We start from the raw sequence: 19836 nt of genomic DNA on the forward strand, positions 1-19836 counted from the left end.
TAGATCAATTAAGGTGACTTGACCATAAAAGGAAATAGGACACATAATCTGAATAGGAGAGAGTATATACTAAATAGTGTTATGTGCCAAGTTTCGTGCAAAACAAACCAAGTTTGATATACTTTATGTACGAAAGTACCAAAAAAGCTTAAAAACCCATAAAATCGCAACTTAACATGTAATTTCTAGCATATGACTATGATTTTCAATTCTAACCACTTCAACACAATAATAAATACCAAATAGTGTAGTGTTCCAAGTTTCGTGCAAAACAAACAAGTTTGAGCTACTTTATGCGCGAAAGTGCCAAAAAAGCTTAAAATGTAATAAAATAGCAACTTAGCACGTAATTTCTAGCATATGACTATGATTTTCAATTCTAATCACTTCAACACAATAATATATACTGAATAGTTTTGTGTGCCAAGGTTTCGTGCAAAACAAACCAAGTTTGAGCTACTTTATGCGCGAGAGTGCAAAAAATAAAAACCCATAAAATCACAACTTAACACGTAATTTCTAGCATATGACTATGATTTTATAATTCTAACCCTTTCAACACAATAATATATACCAAATCGTTTGGTGAGCCAAGTTTCGTGCAAAACAAACCAAGTTTGATCTACTTTATGCGCGAAAGTGCCAAAAAAGCTAAAAAACCCATAAAATCGCAACTTAACACATATTTTCTATCATATGACTATGATTTTCAATTCTAACCACTTCAACACAATAATATATACTAAATAGTGTTATGTGCCGAGTTTCGTGCAAAGCAAACCAAGTTCTAGCTACTTTATGCGCTAAAATGCCAAAAAAGTTTAAAAACCCATAAAATCGCAACTTAATACGTAATTTTTAGCATATCACTATGATTTTCAATTCTAACCACTTCAACGCAATAATGTATACCAAATTGTGTTGTGTGCCAAGTTTCGGGCAAAACAAACCAAGTTGAGCTACTTTATGCGCGAAAATACCAAAAAAGCTTAAAAACCTATAAAATCGCAACTTAACACGTAATTTCTAACATATGACTATGATTTTCAATTCTAACCACTTCAACACAATAACATATAATAAATAGTGTTGTGTGCCAAGTTTCATGCAAAACAAACCAAATTTGATCTACTTTATGCGTGAAAGTGTCAAAAATGCTTAAAAATCTATAAAATCGCAACTTAGCACGTAATTTCTAACCTATGACTATGATTTTCAATTCTAACCACTTCAACACAATAATATATACCAAATAGTTTTGTGTGCCAAGTTTTGTGCAAAACAAACCAAGTTTGAGCCACTTTATACGCGAAAGTGCCAAAAATACTAAAAAAAACCCATAAAGTACTGATCTGGGTATTGTATTTTGCTGTGTGAGACTATGAAAAAAGGGAGAGAATTGAGAAGAAAAGGGAAAATCTAGAAAAAATGATAATTTATAAATTATTGTAATAAATAAATGCAGGAATTTGGAAATCGGGAATTGGAAAATGGAATTGCAACAAAATTCAACTAATTCTTGTGAGTGGCTTGAATGACGAGGTTGGAGGTGGACATGGAGTTTTAATGGTGGATTGGGTTTAATGTTAGGGGAAAAATAAAATTAAATGAGAAAAAAAATTAAAACAAAAAAAAGAAAGTAAAAGGAGTAATCAACAGTTAAAAGTGTACGAAATCAAGCACTTGACTTGAATACTGATCAAAAGACTATTTTGGAGGATGTAATTGGAAAAAAAATCAAGATTGTAATTCGCAAAAACATTAAATATTAAGAATGTAATTTGCAATTAATTAATTATATTATATCATTTTGTGTAATTTATAGCCTCAACTGCTTAGGCAATTACTAACTGGTGCCCATAGGGATGCAGGCAGGGCGGGTCTAATAGGAGATTCGCCCCATCCCCGCCCCGGGTTTGATGGGTCATGGGGAGGGTACGGGTATAAAATTCATACCCACCGCAGGGATGGGGATGGGTTTTAGGTGATACCCGCCCCATCTCCGCCCCCCCCCCCCCCCCCCCCCCCCCCCCACGCCCCGCCTCAAGATATGTACAAATTTTGGAAAACCCTAAATTTAGTTTTAAAATTTTTTTTTTCAAATTTTGGGATGCCCCGGTTAATACGTTTTAAGTTTTCAGTTCTCAGTTACTTCCTCATTCCAACCTACGAGATTAAGGAGTTGACCAGTCAACTCCCTAAGTCGCTATTAGTAACAGCGACTTGTGGCTTTTTTTTTTTTTTTTTTTGTCTTTCGCTGTTAGTAACAACGATTTACTCCAAGGCTAGGTTTGGATGTACGGACGTTTAGTTTAGGAATTAAGTTTTCACAAAACTTATTTTTGAAATTAAATTGTTAAAATAATCTTATTTTATTCAAATTTTCCATTACATACAAGTGATACAACAAGGCCCATAGATTATAGGGACACACGTCCGATAGGTTTTTTATTTGTTCAGCCTAAGGAAATTCTACTACTTTGTTGCCTGTTGGAATGCTAAAATAACGTCCTCACTCTTCCTATAAATTTATTAAATTTTTATTGTGACCTGTTTTATCTAATTTGCTATATTAATTTTTAAGAATATATCCCTCTTATTTTTTTGATTTATTTTTCTTATTCTCCTGATTAACATACTATCTATATCCCATTAAATTTTTTAGCTATGTCTCAAAAAACTCATATATGAACAATTTAAATGTTACAAACAAGTTGGAATAGACGAGTACTCTTTAATATCTATGTCAAACCATTTGATAGCAAATTAAGATAAAAAAAAAAAATAAAAGGAATATAACACAACCAAAGTACCCGTTTGTATATTTGGTAAGCTCATGTATCAACCAATTTAAGGCTAGGAGCAGGTTGTGCATCATGCCTGGCTAGGATTAGTATGAAGGATCCTTCATCTCGATAAAGTTCCTAAAGCGTCTTTGACTCGTAGTACAAGTATGAATTTCACCTCTTTAGCCAACAAGAACATTTTGATAGCACATGAAACAAGATGCTCTATGTCGAACCATATTTATCATCATCATCATCATCATTACCCAGTGTATTCCGCTCATAGAAAAACTATGATCAGAGCCTGAGGAGGGAAGGAAGACAGCAACTCATATCCATAAAGGAGAGTGCGGTCAAAGAATTCATCGGCTCATCAAACCATATTTATGATGTGTTCATGAATCTGAGCCAAGCAGCAAAGGCACTCTTGTGATAGCTTGGTGATAACAAGTCATTGGGCCATGCCCAGGAATCTTAGAAATAGACAGTTGTGGGCTTCAGCTCTACTAATGACCCATAACGCTACAAAACATATATCAAACATGTGAGTGTGGATACTCAGAAAACAAAAAGATAAGGTAAGATGAAATAATAAAGCTTAATATTGAATCTTGAGAGAAACTTCAGAGCAGATTAGCTCATGGAGATATTTGAAGTAGGACCATGTAAGAGCTCTTACCAAATGGGGTATCAAATCGGAGAGAAATTTTCGTCTATAATTAAGAGCAGATTAGCAAACGACCTTATTCTACAAACCCAACTCCGCCCTTTTTCCACATCGCACCTCGGAAAACAGCTCCTCGATTCGCTTTCTGACAACAACCGAAATAGGTTTTCATTTTACTGGGATGAGCTTGTTGGGATTGCAGAAGGAAGCAATGTGCCCGTTCTCGATGTATGCTTTAATGTTATCTTAAGCTGTTTCGGGACAAAATGGAATTTTTCAAAACACAATGCATGTATCAGAAAAAAATTTATGAAGGTTTTGTTTTTCTTTTGGTGCAGATAATACTGATTAACTTCAGGAAGGAGATTTTAGCATTCATCCCAAAGAATGAAAGCATAAACATACCTGAAGATACGCCAGACGATTGCTCTGATGTTCTGGTAGTAAGCAACAGCATGGCTGTCGCAGCTCACAATGAAGATGCAAACGTTGCATTAGTTGGTCACACGTATGTATGCTAAAGAATAAAGTTGGAAGTTAAACTAACTGAGCTGAACATTTGTGAAACCAGTCTATCATCTTTCTAATACTAATTACTAACAGCTTGAGTTAGAAAAAACCGTGAAAGAGTTGACATCTTTTGGTTTCGTGTCACAGATATTTGATCAAAGCAAAGTTCGGCAATGGACATTCGTTCACAGCATATACATATGCAGGGGAGCTTCCAAGCTGTGCATTTGGCTTCAACAGTCATGGATTGGTATTCCTCCATATCTTAAACATTAATAGCACTTTAAGGGTATTAGCTTTAAGTTTATTTCGTTTTTGTTCTTGGGGGTCATACCCTTTTAATATACATGAAAAAGAGGTAGGATTTACTATCTCAGCAAGGATCCTACTTACATCACAAAACAAGAAAAACACAAATTGATGAACTAAAGAACAAGAGCGAAAGAGGCGAGACAATGAGAAAAAAAAAAATCTATGCAAACTAGATAAAAAGTTCACACAAGGTAGATAGTATGCTTAATAATGTACCTTAATGATATTTTTGAAGGCATTCACATTGAATTCAGTACCACCTCGCCAAGATGAGATTGTAGCAGGAGGGATTGGGCGAAACTTTATTTCAAGAGATCTGCTTGAAGCAGCTAACATTGGTGATGCACTCGAGGTTACAAGCCATATTTTCTGATATTCGCCTTTTCACATTCAGGCAAGCAAAAACTTCCCAGCATAAAAACTTAACAATAAAAATTGATGTATTTTCAGAAAATCCGATCGTCAGAGGTGTCTGTCGGACATAGCTACAACCTGATTGATATAACAACACGCAAGATTCTGAATGTGGAAACAGCATCAAGTAATCGACTATCAATCTATGAAATTAACGCAACACCATTTTTCCATGCAAACATGTATCTGCACCTTCAGGTGGCACAGGTACAAAAAGAAATAGAATTCCATTATTATCATAAATCACCGCTCTGAAGTAAATTATCGTTTACAAAAAAATCTGTTCCGGTACATTATGCAATCCTTTGTCTTTGTAAAAAGATACAAGATGAAAATTCAAAAGGCAGGCAAGAAAGAGCAGCTTCACTGCCAAAAGAAACGAAAGAGGATTTCCTGTCACTTCTTGGAGACATAGATGACAAAAGATACCCGATCCACATGACAGGTAAATTGCGAGTTTCATTCGGTTTCATGATTACACTTTCTTTAACTTCACTCATTCTCTCTAACTTTCAGGTCCAATATTGTACACATTGTGCACAGCCGTATTCGATCTTGATGGACCAACATTATCAATCCTTGAGGGGAACCCAAAAGAAGGAAATGTTACTTATTTATTTCATATGCACTAGAAGGTCTTATAGATGTCCAGGATTGCTTTCGGCTATCATTCCGCCCATACAGATAAAATCTCAAAGTGGTTCATAGAGGCCTATTAAGTGACCATCCAAGCATCTCAAAGCTGCAACCTAATTACAGTCGCAAAAAAATACAAACTTAGCCTTTTTGAGCATCAATATGATTTGTAATTTTGTATTATAAGCTTCAACTTAATAAAAGAAGGCATAGCTATTAACCTTTCCATGAATTTCATGCTTGATAGGGCCATCCAGTTCTGCACCTAATGATGTTAATTTTGTCACTGTGCCATAAAGGTCAGTTACATTGAATGACAACATTGAAGAATGCCCTTTCTGCATGACAGAATCACTGCAAACAAGGAAATGTGATAAGCGAAAGTAACTGCTGTGAACCCTTGGTCTATAAATCATAGATATTCATTTGACGGTATACTTTGGGAAGTTATGCTTTTGAAACGGTAAGCGAAGGGAAATCATACACGCTATTTGTCTAAGAGTTTGAGTTACCACAAACATTAACAGAAAGCATGGAGTGAAATTTGGGTTTTATGCCAAAGATGATTTGAACACATGTCCCGGTCATATTATAAGGTCACAACACTTAATTTTCTTTGTTATAATGAGTTACCTGTGATCAGTCTCCATTTTAAAGTTGTTTTCGGTTTAAAGAAAATAAGAAAACCCACAAACTCTTGGCAAACAGCCTAAATGTCGACATCAAGAGCATCCTCTTTCCAATAGATATTTTCTGCAAGTGAACTAATGGTTCTTTTCTTTTTTTGTTCTTCCTAACACATCTCATGCATTATTGTTTTTTCCACTAAAGTCTTATCTCGTGTATCGTCTAACCTTTGCCTCAGCAAGTCTAGAAGAAAGTACTTCCTTTATTGAGCAGCAGTCCGACACCCATTTCTTTTGTGCCCTCAAGTCTGGAAAAAAAAAAAAAAAAAAAACTAATACCTTTAAAAGAAGACTCAACCTACAAATCTTGCATATCAAATTCTTAAGTAAGCTTCTAAATCTAAAACGTTATACTTGTGTTATCATGCTGAATATTGCAATGCTTCCTCAAAGTCCATAATTGCAGCTGAAACAATGTCAACCCATGCCAAAAACTTCAGCATTCTATAAACCTCCAATGTTACATATTTTTTTTAGCCGACCCAATCGTTTGGGTTTAAGGCTTTAGCATTGTTATTGTATAAGAAAAACATAGTCAAATGCGGTTTTATATGCTCGTTTCAATGCATATTTTTATAATATAAGTGTTTCACAATTTTGACTATGCACAACTAAAGATAACAAAGGTTAAAACAATACATTGAATAGCGTGAAAACAGCTAGTGTAGCCACCGTTAAAACACAAAGGAAATAATAAATTAAGAATATTTTCCCTCAATCAACGCAAATGGATGCATACTACAGTCAATGATTTTTTAAACTTCAATTGACTTGCAGTGCACACATGAATCCACGGAGACTCAATATGACTTAATAAGGATGGGTGACGGGTAAAATTTTACTGGTCTCGCATCGCATCCACCCCAATTGGGCGGGGGTATATGAAAAAAGTCCTAACCACCATGGGTGGTGGGTATCAGGTCTTATCTGCCCCATACCTATCCGCCCAGCCACATACCCAACCCCCTTCGAATTTTCAATATTCCTTTTGATTTCTCATCAAACGAATGGCATCTTCTTCTAGAAATCCTAGCTATTCTTAGCATGATATTGGGGAATCTCATTGCTATTACTCAAACAAGCATGAAACGTATGCTTGCATATTCGTCCATAGGTCAAATCAGATAAGTAAGTATTGGAATAATTGATGGAGACTCAAATGATGGATATGCAAGCATGATAACTTATATGCTGTATATCCACTCGCCCTGCCCCATAGTTGTCTACCTTATATCTACAATGCACTAATTTAAATCAATTTTGTATATTTTTAAAAAACTATCAACAAAAAATTAATATTAATTTTATTCATTACATTGTATGGTTTAAACAAAATTAGATGTACGATTAAATTTTAAAGATCTAAAAAGTATATAATGCGAACTTGCAATGAATGTAAGGTGGATATAAGGTGGATATACCCAATTGACCATAGTGGGTGGGGATGGATTTCAATGCATACTCAGGCGGCCAAGCGTAAGTATGAAAATTCTACCCGCCATGGGCGGTGGGTATGGCTATTTTAGGCGGTTATGGGTATGGAGGGGGCATACCACATCACCCACCCATTTTACCATCCTATGACTTAATTTGGAAAATTTATGTTCAAATAAGATTTAATAAGCTCAAATACAAGTTAATAATGTAAATATCTCATCCATTTTTCACTTATTTTTTAAAAAATGAGATACGAGAAAAGAAATTCAGATAGAATAATAAGTTCAACAAAGTTTAATTGAATACAACCTAACGTTATTTATAAACTATGAAACCTAGTCCAAGGACACCTCAATCGGAGGGAGACTTTATTGCAGGCTCTAAGCCTACTATTGTCTAAAACGCGTGTCGACCATTTAAAAGTATTTCTTTCAAAATGGATTGCTTCAAAATAGAACCCAAGCAAGGAAGTGAAGGCATTATTGAACGAAAGAGATATCGGGTCGGCATAAACTACCTTTATGAGTCTTTACAAATTAAGATAAGCAATGAAGCTATAAGTATGTAATTCAAGATACCCTCCAACTATGAGAATATTGGGCCTTGAAGATGATATTTGTATCATGAATCAAGTAAACAAATTCAAATTTCTCCATTTTAATGTATGTATAACCTATCACGTCCATACAATTTACCCAACAAATAAGATTATCATCTTCAAAGTTGTAGTCCAAAGCAAGATTATTTTAGAAATCAGAGGTGAATTTCTCATTAACAAACCTTCTTTCTAGTTTACTAGATACAAGCTAACGACAACTAGAATACAAAGCTATAAAACTGGAGCAGTAACAATAACAATCATCACAATAGATACAACAACAATGTTAAAGCTTAATTTATTTTGATTTTCTATCATCTTTATATAAAAGTCTAGATCTTTCATTTTATTTTCCACTCTTGTCCTCTAAGTTATCTTCGGTCTTTCTCGTCCGCTTTTTAAGTTTCATGAGCTCCTAATTCTATCTTTTTTATCGGTTCGCTAATATGTCGTTTTTGTAAATGTTTATGTGTTAGCCTACTATACTATAATTTTCCAATGTAAGTTCGAGCCGGAAGATTGTAGGCATCCAATTATTGAGGAATCGATTATAAGTAACCGGTTAGAAAACTAATTGAACCGTTAAAGCATTAAAGCAACTCGCAACAAGCGACAATGAGTTACATAACACTTCAAAAACATTCATTAATGAAAGTATCTCAACAGCCACTTAAACAACCCTCCCCACAGTTAGAACTTAGAACACAGCCACTCCAACTAAGCACATTAATCAACTTCCTTCATAATCACCAGTTCATAATGAAACAATTGTATATCAATGATCCTACAGCAGAAATCAACGAAAAGTACATTTGCACAATGCAAAGGGTAATTTTACTACAGTAAATCAACCTCCAATAGAAAGTAAATAATCCTAAGGGAGCCTTTACCGTATTATAAGTTCTAGCAAGCAAACCACAAAAAGAGCGCTCAGCAACAACTTTTCAGACAGTGTTTAGTGCCTTCACCCACTTCTAAAGTTTAAAATTAGAGGACAACAAGTCAGCATTCTACACTTTCGAGTCCTGAGTAGCAACAAAAGGTTGAGACATATTTCGAAGTAGTAATTTATCCAAAACAGTCATTAACTTGCAACACTTCTACCTTAAAATTCATTTTAACCAAAAATTAGTTGTCTACAAAAACTTATTCATAAGTTACCTTTATACTCAATTTTTAACATTGAATAAGGGTTTTATATTCTATTTAACTAAATATGAATATTCAGTTTAGTACTCTACTAATAAGTTCAATTATGTTCAGTGTAGTACTAATCACTCTAGAGTTCATTTCTCAGTCGAACAAACAACGACATTCCACGTGGTAATCCAAAATTTTTGACTTTCATATGGTGGACAAATATTTTTTGAAATACGGATGGTAAGCCTGAACTTTCAACTTTTTCATGTGGTAAATAAAAGGTTAACTTCTTGGTCAAATTAAGATCTCATTTTGAACATATTTTCGAAAAAGAGCTCTATAAGAGTGATCACAGTGTTTTCTTATAAAATGTAGTCGTTATAATGACCAATAATAGCGTAACTTTAACAAAAATCTAAACCTTTAGCCTACCAAATGAAAAAGTTAGAAGCCTACGGTCATCACGCAGATAAAAAGGTGAACACATCGTTTGTTTTTATAAAAAGCAGTCATTATAATGACAAAAAATAACGTAACTTAACAAAAATCTAAACTTTTTGCCTACCAAATTGAAAAGTTAGAAGCTTATAGTCATCATGCACCACATAGAAATGCCAAAAACTCAAGGTCGCCACATAGAATTTACCAATATAATATTAATCCAATTCCCCTACTTGTTTGCTAGTTTGCTGAAAATGTCCAATATTTCAAACTTCGAAAACTCTTTCATGCAAATGTCTAAAACACATGCATTAAGTAGTTTACTAATAACTAATAAGACCTAAAAGAAATGCATCTTGGAAACTTCACATTACACTACTCAAATTCAAAATAACAAGCATCTCAAACTTCCACCTTACTAAAACAATTTTGCAATGGCCAAATAGACAATAGATTGAAAAATGCTGCCCATTAACAATTACAACTTGATTAAAAACTTAATTATCATCCAATTATTATCATACCCATTACATCAATCCCTAATTGTGTTGATTTAACGAAGAGTGTAACTAAAAATATAATTATATTCTTTTTATTCGCGTATGCAAAAATTATAATTGAAAGACAACTCTAATTCAAAAAAATCCCATATTCCAACCTTATTAAACCTAATTAGATTAAAATCAAAACTTGTTTAAAAACTTAATTATTTTCCAATCATCATCATGCCCATCACATCAATCCCTAATTGTGCTCAATAACAATAAATGTAACTTAGAACTTATTCATCATCCTATTATTATTGTAAAACAAAACAAAATTGAAAAATTACAAGGACAAATAAGAAGAGAGTAAGGAATATACCAAGAAGGGGGTTGAAGAAGGGCAAGATTGAGAGGACCAGATTGGAGATGAGCCCAACGAAGAGTACAGAGATGGAGTGTGAAATCTAAACCTTCAGAGTAAAACTGAGCTGCTTTTGGTACGTCTTTGTGTAATTGTAGTACCCATTTCAATGTCGCACTCCCCATTACTTGTGTTCTTTTTCCCTTGTTTTCAACTCTATTGCTCGTTCCAACTTGCAAGACTTCTAAGTCTAAGTTGCAAAATGGTATCAATTTCATTTAGGGTATGTTTTCATTGAAAATTTGAAAAAAAATAAGATAATTAAACAATTTATATCAAATTTAGGTTTGACAAGAGTCGCTGTTAGTAACAGCGAAAGAGAAAAAAAAAATTAAAAGCCCAAAGTCGTTGTTACTAATAGCGACTTAGAAAAAATAATAAATTTTAAGTCGCTGTTAGTAACAGCGACTTAATGCGTTTTAAGTTTTCAGTTCTCAGTTACTTCCTTATTCCAGCTGACGAGGTGAAGGAGTTACCAGTTAACCTTAAAGTCGCTGTTAGTAACAGTGACTTTGGCCTTTTAATTTTTTTTTTACTTTCGCTGTTAATAACAGCGATTTAAACCGAGGCTAGGCTTGGATGTACAGACGCTTATTTTGGAAAATAAGTTTTCACGGAGCTTATTTTTGAAATTAAGTTGTTAAATAATCTTATTTTATTCAAATTTTCTGTTTTCATTTAGGGTATGTTTGGATTGGGCCATTTCATTTGAATTGATGGAATTGGCCCAATTCCATTGTAAGGCTAAGCTGAAAAATTGAAATTAAAATTGGCCTAATTTTAACACAATTTCAACCCAAGTATAAAACAAACTCTTCATTTTCAACTCATACCTTCCCTAATTCCAATTCCTATTCATTATTTATTTTTTAAATTTATTTTTGGAATTGAAATTATTTTAGTTTTGATTTTGTTTTGCGTGAGAGATATTTAAGAGGTTTGGAACTTTCCAAACCACAATCAAATAGATTTAATTAGTTTTTTTCTTAATGAACACTAACTTGGAAAATAAATTTTGGTGAACCCCAAATTGAAAATTTTTTTATTTTCCAACGCTACTTAGGCTAGATAAATTTATTTATTATTTTAATTTTCAAGGTTGTACTATTGGTGATGAAGGACCATTTATTACTAACTTGTTTCATATGGTTCCACGTATTGAACAAAGTTTAGTCTAAATTCTAAACCGTAAATCAAATCGAATCAAATCAAAATTTTAGTATTTGGTCTGGTTTACGGTCAAAATGATCTGGTCTGTTTTTTTAAAAAAAAAATAAATTACGGTTTACGTTCTGGTATCGATTTTTTATTTTTCATACCAGACCAGACCAAACTGCAAACCTTACAATGGTCCAAATCATAATTTTTTTAAAAAAGAAATTAAGTTGCTACCTAGATATTTCAAGATGCAGTAATTTTTGTATAATAATATATACTTAAATGATGTTGATATTATCAACTAATTACAAATTATTATGTTTAGTGATTATAGATACGAAATATTTGATAAACACGTATATTAATTTAGATAAAAATAAAAAAATAAAAAACGATACAGCAGACCAGACCATTGTAAAACGGTTTGGTCCGGTCCAATCTAGAAAATTTTCTTGGCCGGAATTTTTGATTTAGTTTGATTTTAGTATCAGATCAGACCAAATCGAACCGTGTTCATCCGAAGTTTCACTACATTTTCATTTAATAATAAATTTGTTTTTAATTCACTATTTATTACTTTTCTATATTATAGCAGTGGTACTCTATGTTTTGTGTGACTCGGAAATTTTCGATTGCTATAATTAATTCACTATTTTAAAAGTAATACTTGTCTTTTCTTCTCTATATATTTCGCTATTGAGGTTTAGAAAGTAATATTTGGCCATCATTTCTCTATAGTACTCTATGTTCATTTTTACCGTTTTTATGGCTGAATTTAATTACAAGGTTATCCAAACAATGCTATAGAATTTAAATTTAGGAAGTCAATTCCAATATTTTTTAAACAACTATGTGGATTTGAAATATAGGAATTCAATTCTTTGATTTCCAAACGAGATTGAGGAATTGGAATTGAAATTTAAATACATAATTTCAATTTCTTGAATTGAATTACAAAAATTCAAATGAAATTCGTGTTTCCAAACGCTACCTTAGGAAAAATTGTCGAATTGTACTCAATAAGAAAAAAAATTCTTAAAATGCATAATAAAAAAAGTTTATCCAAAAAATATCTAATCAAATTTTTTCTTTTCCAAAGAATACAGAGTAACGGTTACTGTTAAGTTATCCGTCATTTTTTTCTTGATCGTGAAATACCGATTGCTTGTTGAACCCTGTGAATTGCGTGAAAGTAGGATACTCCAAATTCGGGGGTCAAAGAGTTTTATAAAACGTTCTTGGTGGAAAAAAATGTGAATGAAAGATCCCACTAAATTGAATTGGGTCCATGAATCTAAGAAATGGTGAGAATCTTTCTCAATATCTCTCTCAATTCGAAAATCCAAGATTATTTTTCTTCTCTAAGAACACAACATAATTATCCTATATAAACACACCATAATTATAACTTTAAGAACATCATCCATAACGAAAAGTTCAAATGATAAAAGTTAATATAGAAGTTCACACAACTACAGTTTCATAATTATTCAATAAAAAAACAAAAAACAATAAAGGTTTCAAACGACATAGAGGTTCACACCATAATTGATTGTTGTTGACTACTATTGTTGATGTAGACTTTTCTCGCTTCTTCCACCTTGCAACATGTTTAACCCTTTGTTTACCACAATGGACAGTGAATGAAGTGACAACACTGTTAGTTGGAGCTGGAATGACTGTGGTGGTTGCTGTAATTGTTGGTGATGCTGATTTAGGGGCTTTGATTGTGGTTCAAGTTGCTGTAGGGGTGATGATGTTGTTGGTGAAGTTGTACCAAGATGCTTTTTTGGTCTTCCTCATTGCACACATAAACATCTCTTGTTCTTTCCTCCCTTAACTCTGTATCAGTTTCTTGTTGTACATCTTTACTACAAACATCAAAATCTAAATCAAAATCCACATTTTCATGAATATGTCATCATCACATTCAATCATTTTATAAAACTAATAACATTATTACATAAATATCAATAACTAGTTAAAATACCAATCGACTTATCATTAACAACTTTGAACTCTTTTAACCATTTTTATGAAGACAAATGCGAGTCCGGACGAAGAAGATATTGCATTTACAAAACAGGAAAGAAAACGGAAACTAGCAAAAGACTTAAAAATATTTTGAGGCGGATATCTTAAGGCGGGGCGGGGCGGGTATCACCTAAAACCCATCCCCATCCCCATCCCCGCAATGGGTATGAATTTTATACCCGTACCCGCCCCATGACCCATCAAACCGGGACCCATCCCCTCCCCGATGGGGCGGGGATGGGGCGGGTCTCCTATTAGACCCGCTCCGCCTGCATCCCTAATCAACATTTCATATTAATTAAAGAACATTTTATGAAGAAAATAACTAAAAGACGATACCCGAAAAAAACCAGGGAGAAAGATAAATCAAAGAACATTTTTTGTTGATAGAACTTATGCCTTGAACTTCTATTGATACCAATTGTTGGAAATTATTTAGGGGAAGTTGAGAAAAACTACAAAAATAAACTAAGAGAGAGAGAGAGAGATAAAGTGAGAAATATGGTTACTTTTGTTCTTCTTTGAAAAGGAGTACAAAACATCATATAGGGGAAGAAAGATGCCAAATAATAACTACAAGTATTGAAGAGTGACAATCTATGACCTTTCATATACACTTATAACTCTTAAGCTACTTATGTACTCTAATTAATCTAAATTTAATGAAGCTATTAAATGAGTGAGACTAAAAGTCTGATTTACTAACAAAAACACAACGTGACTACTAAAAAATATGCAACTTTTTAACTAAATCTTGTTGGCAACCTAGAACAACATAGTCATTTTGTTCAATATGTATGTACGGTATAGATGTGTAACAAAAACATTATACTCATGGATAGAAGCTATGATAGACATTTTACGTACATCAAAGAACATTTTTTGAAGATTATAGCTAAAGGACGATGCCCAAACAGAAAAATAGCGAGAATGATAAATCAAAAAACATTTTTTGTTGAAATATGCGGAATTTATGCCTAGAATCTATGCCTCTTAATACCAATTATTGTGAATTATTTGGAGAAGTAGAGAAAAACTATGAAAATAAACTAGAAGAGAGATAAAGCAACAAATATGTTACTTGTTTTCTTACTTAAAAATGAGTACAAAACACAACTTATATAGAGAACGAAAGATGCCAAATAATAATTACAATTGTTGAAGAATCACAAGCTATGACCTTTTATCTACACTTATAACTCCAACACTATTTATGCACTCTAATTAATTTAAACTTAAAGATGAACATATTAAATGAAGGAGACTAAAAGTCAGATTTACTTACAAAAACACAAAATTACAAATAATTTGCAACTTTCTCAACTAAATCGTGTTGGCAACCCAAAACAGCATAATTGTTTTGTTCAATATGTACGGTACAGATGTGTAACGATAACATTATCCTCAGTGAATAGAAGCTATGATAGACATTTCATAATCAAAGAACATTTTATGAAGGAAACAACTAAAAGACTACCCGAAACAGAACCAGTGCGTTAGCAAGCCAAAATTTATTGAAGCTGTACACTTATTTTTCCTTTAAGAATCTTATGAGACTCATGATGAACTTTTCAGGATCTTTAGACGTGAACGCGGCCCCTTCGACTTGGGTTCCTGTAATTTGGCCTTTAATGAGTTTTCTCTTGCTGACTGTGGTTTTGAAGGTGATTCTGAAATTCTGGGACCTGGGGATTTCATGCTTGTCATCCACTGCCTAACAGGGCTTGCATGCCTCCTCAGTGCTGAAGAATTACTTGAATCAGATCCCTTGAAATCATACTCGGGAGGCAAACATCCGCCTCCTGACAACAGCAAATCACTTAATAGTTTATCAACTGTCTTTGAGTTTGATCCTTGCCCTTCTTCATCGTAACTCTTCTTTTGGTAGGAATCATATATGTCGGATTTCTGCAGCATACTGATTTCAGTCGGAGTTCCTTCACATGCAATTTCCCGGGGAGTGTTTTGGTGTGCCGACATCTGCACACTAGACGGACTTTGATCTAACCTCTTCCCACTCACTGTAAGCTCTTCTTGCTCCTCGTAGTGGCTGAGGCCTATTTTGCTTATCTCCTTACAGCGAGCGTCAGAGAAGGCTGAATCTTCAGGGGTGGTTCCAAACTCTGGAATTGACTCGAGGGAACGTCGTCTCAAACGACTCTCTTTATGTTCAGTATCCTTAGTAAGTACATTAGTTGTTTGGAGGGCTGTGAGAAACGTCTCTATTTTGGCTCTCAATTTGTCCATAACAGACGATCTTTGTGCCTCTCTGTCTCTTCTCTGTGTTCTTTCATCAAGCCAAGATTCGGAAATGTGTAGGATCAAATTGTCATGATTAGTGACGCCACTCCAGTCCCTATCGGACTTCTGTTTGACATCATGCACCTGTTTAGCATATTCCCTAATACTTTTGGCGAACTCGTCACAAAGTTCTTCTAAGAGCGCACTTGATTTGCGTTCTTTTTCAAGCTCTTTGATAGAAGTCGATAAGGCCACCTTAATCTCAAACAGCTCCCTAGCTAGTTTCCGATGCAAGCTTTCAGACCGTTTTCTCAACTTCCGTTCGTCTTCCAATTCATCTCTCACCGATTGAAGAGCAGCTTCTAATCGCTCCTTCTCTTTGCTCTTTCTAGCTCGGTTATCCAGTGAGAGTTGATTCATTAATTCATCAATCTCACGACGACTTTCCTGCTGATCTCTGAGCAACTCTTTGATTTTGCCACGGGAATGAACAAGCTCACTATTAAGCGCTTTCACCAGAGACACATTTGAAGCATGCTGTTCTTCAAGGGTCCATATGCGATTTAATATTTTGAGCAATTCGGCTGAAGATTTAAAACTGTAACTTGGCTCGCCCATCCTTTCCCTTAACTCAACTGAACTGCCAGGGGTGGCTGCCGGGTTATATGGGGCCAACTGCGTGAAAACAAACAGACTACATCATTCACAAAAACAATAAACCATACAATAAACTCGTTGAATATCACCTTAACATAGACTATGCACATTGGACGTGATTATTGCAAAATTTCGTAAGATTGTGTAGTTTGAAATATTTCCTTGTGTGGTTCTAGTTACAGTCTGAGTAAGCTATGATCATGCTATAAAGTCATAATCTAGCAACAGGAATAGATAAAGGCGAGGATGGAACACTGATTTAAGTCTGTCAAATAACTCTAAATAGGCAATGGCAAAGCATAAGGAACAGAATAAAAATTGCAAACTGAACCACTACAATTGAGGGATTATGAAATGTGTTTCAAACTATATCAGTCGTTCCGACCGACAATCCATTTGCACTCACCTCATTCATCAATGTCGTTCCAATGACAGAAGATGCCACAAATTCGGTGGGATTACAAAAGTTGCTGACGTGAAACGGAAAAAGTTCACAAGAAAAGGGGTCAAACGTTCGGGTTTGTCCTAGTTTATTGCTGTGTTTTTGGGTCCGATTATATTTGGAATACAGGCTGAAAGTTATGGGTTATGACCTACTATTTTCCGGGTCAATTTCAGGTTGAATCAAATTTTGACATATCTGGTCATAACCTATGTTAATCAGACCCTTCATCCAACCTCGTTATTGTGTCGACATTCTTGTACTAGGCAGGGTATGAGCACTTGACACTTTATTTTGAACCAAAAATCAACAACATTCCATTACCACAATATAATTAAGAGGCTCCCACCTAAGCAAGGTTTACATGGTTGAATGTATGCAACCTGAACCTTATCAGTAATAAAGGTTGTTTTCGATTTACCACTGATAGCAAATATCAATTGCAACTTCAAAACAATAAGTGTTACATGATTTAATAAGTCATCTTAAAATACTTCATTATAATTTGAAGGCAAAGAACTATAAATCTTAAGCCCATCAATCTAAGAGACATCAGTTTGAACCAAAGATGGAATTTTTTTGTATTAGGTCACCAGATACTTGGACAAATATACGTTTTGATATCACAAACCAAGTCCAAGTGACTTAATCATAACCACATGCACATGCTATAGAATAAATAGAAAATAATAACTCGCTCTTCCATTGCTAAGATTTTCTTGTTAATTGACTTTGTTCTAACAAGCCAAATAATTGAAGGGAAAATACCTCCAAGGAACTACCATAGCTAGCCGGAGAAAGAGGCTGCAAAGCGTGCTTATTCCTTTGTGCTGATTGATGATGCCGCATCATTGAGGCAGCAATATGCCTCCTTAGAGTGCCGGCGCTTGCAGGCTGCCATGATTCAGATTAAATAAACTGAAATCAAGAATGAAAGGTGTTCCTCTATCCAAATTTTTTTAAAAAAAAAAAAAAAAAAAAACCTTCCAAAATTTAAATGTTATGGGTGAAGATAGAAGGGTGAGGTATTTGAGTATAAAAAATAATCTGTATGCTCCATTTCTTAAAAACCGAAACTTGACCAAACAACTAAAACAAAAAGCATACTAACTTACCCATCCAACAACAACCCTTTATGTTAATTACAGAAATATTCTTAGTATAAGGCATGTAAAAGGATCGAGAAACTCAAAGAAGACAGGTTGAAAGGTGAAACCAATATTTTCGATGCTCTTGACGATTTTCTAAAATTATCAACAAGCACTACTCACTAATAACAACCAGCGCACTTTTGTCAAGATTTATTTAGAGGAAACTCACCTTTAGAAATAAAGCCAATAAAAAATAGTTGCAAAGATGGACAAACCCAAATCCGCGACTCATATCAGACAAAATCATATTATATATACACCCATATAGGAAGGAGATCGGCAATAGAGGTGGGAATCTCCAGCTCGAGCAGGTATTGGGGTCTAATATGAAAAGTTATTATCAAAGATTGGATTATTTGCCTAAGTAGAAGCATGATTATTATTTACTATCAATTAAACCAATTAAAAGCCTTTGATAGCAATATGCCAACCATAAATAACAGACAATCCCTCTAGTGATAACAAAGTGAAGCAAATGAGTATAATTGCGAAAAAGGGTAACATCAGACTCTCAAATCACAAATATGTATACAAACCCATCAGCATACTAGTATTAAGTATCAAAATCTAAGCTGGCTTCAAAACAAACATGTAACATCATAAGGAAAAGCAAGACACATGGAAAAATATCCCCATTATAGCAAACTATGGAGGGTTTGAGGTTGCATGTACGCAACCTACTTAAGATCGACTCGCACAATTCATTACCCCAATGGGGTTAAATGGCTCCCAACTATGGGGGGTTTAAGGTTGGATGTACACAACCTCACTCTTATTGATGATAATTAAGAAGTTTTTTCTGGCAGACCCTTGGCAGCAAACACCATCTGCAATGAAGGACTCATTTTAATATAGTCCATTGTATTCCAAAACCAAATAACTATCAAATTTTTGGCCCATGGAAATGAGAGACGCAAAAGTTCCAAGTATTGACTAAAAACAAAAACCTAAAGGTTACTAAGAATAAGAATGCACCTAGCAAAATCATCAAGAAGGATCTAAAAACAGAAACTGATAGCAGGCTAGTAGCATTAACAGAATGTACAACCAGTCAAAAACAAATATAGTGTAAGTTTCAAACACAAAGAATTAATACATCAAACCCAATTCTTGTACGAGTAAATAATATCAAATCATTACAATTTGTTAGGCAGCATGTAAAAAGTTTTTATTATGTAGCAAATAAAATAATAAAAAAAAAACCCAGCAAAGTGGTATCTAAATTCAGCAATTAGGATACCAAAAAAGTGTCACAATTCCAGAAACAGTTAAATGTGGTATATCATCTCAATGAACACTTCAAATCCATATTAACTTTATTTTAACAAAATAAAGAAAAAAAAGTCCAACTTCCAGCAAAAAAGACGTAAAAAAAATAATAATAAAATAAAAGAAACTACCTGATGATCAGGAGCAGCACCTCCATGAGCATCAACAGCTAAAGAATTTTGATTAAGCTGATGATGAACATCAAAACCCTCAAATTTATTAACCCTATGATGATGATTTCTTCTTTTTTGATGATGATGATTGTTAACACCCAAATGCATAATTCTAGCCGAAGAAGAATAATGATGAAATTCCCAAAGAGCAGAACCAAGTTTCCTAGCTGAATATTGA

The 19836-nt window shown here is 34.0% G+C and overlaps 3 protein-coding genes across 5 annotated transcripts in view; 1 reads left to right on the forward strand and 2 right to left on the reverse strand.

Annotated features, from left to right (window-relative positions):
• The first annotated feature begins 3336 nt into the window (after positions 1-3336).
• Positions 3337-5551, forward strand: LOC130799501 (uncharacterized). Of its 2 annotated transcripts, XM_057662612.1 has the most exons (7): positions 3338-3681; positions 3792-3961; positions 4111-4213; positions 4511-4627; positions 4726-4896; positions 5011-5134; positions 5206-5551. In XM_057662612.1, exons 1-7 carry the CDS (start codon positions 3427-3429, stop codon positions 5319-5321), a joined length of 1056 nt encoding a protein of 351 aa, XP_057518595.1. In that variant the 5' UTR covers positions 3338-3426; the 3' UTR covers positions 5322-5551. The 2 variants fall into 2 exon arrangements, with proteins under 2 accessions (XP_057518594.1, XP_057518595.1); XM_057662611.1 differs by having other exon boundaries at positions 3337-3681; positions 5011-5551.
• LOC130799503 (uncharacterized) lies at positions 5300-10743 on the reverse strand. Its single transcript, XM_057662613.1, has 3 exons — positions 10492-10743; positions 5547-5679; positions 5300-5438 (listed from the first exon to the last, which is right to left on the reverse strand). Exons 1-3 carry the CDS (start codon positions 10656-10658, stop codon positions 5382-5384), a joined length of 357 nt encoding a protein of 118 aa, XP_057518596.1. The 5' UTR covers positions 10659-10743; the 3' UTR covers positions 5300-5381.
• A 4158-nt stretch (positions 10744-14901) lies between these two features.
• LOC130799504 (uncharacterized protein At5g41620-like) overlaps positions 14902-19836 on the reverse strand; it is a 5503-nt gene continuing 568 nt past the window's right edge. Inside the window, exons 1-3 of one of the 2 annotated variants that reach the window (XM_057662614.1) lie at positions 19617-19836; positions 17834-17959; positions 14903-16641 (exon numbers count right to left, since the gene is read on the reverse strand). The exon at positions 19617-19836 is cut by the window's right edge and continues 568 nt beyond it. In XM_057662614.1, the coding sequence (XP_057518597.1) occupies positions 15283-16641; positions 17834-17959; positions 19617-19836 (1705 nt within the window). In that variant the 3' untranslated portion in view covers positions 14903-15282. Of the gene's footprint in view, positions 16642-17833; positions 17960-19616 lie in introns of both variants that reach the window. The other variant, XM_057662616.1, reaches the window with a different exon arrangement.

This window comes from Amaranthus tricolor, chromosome 14 (assembly GCF_026212465.1).
Source record: "Amaranthus tricolor cultivar Red isolate AtriRed21 chromosome 14, ASM2621246v1, whole genome shotgun sequence".
NCBI classification, from domain to species: Eukaryota; Viridiplantae; Streptophyta; class Magnoliopsida; order Caryophyllales; family Amaranthaceae; genus Amaranthus; species Amaranthus tricolor.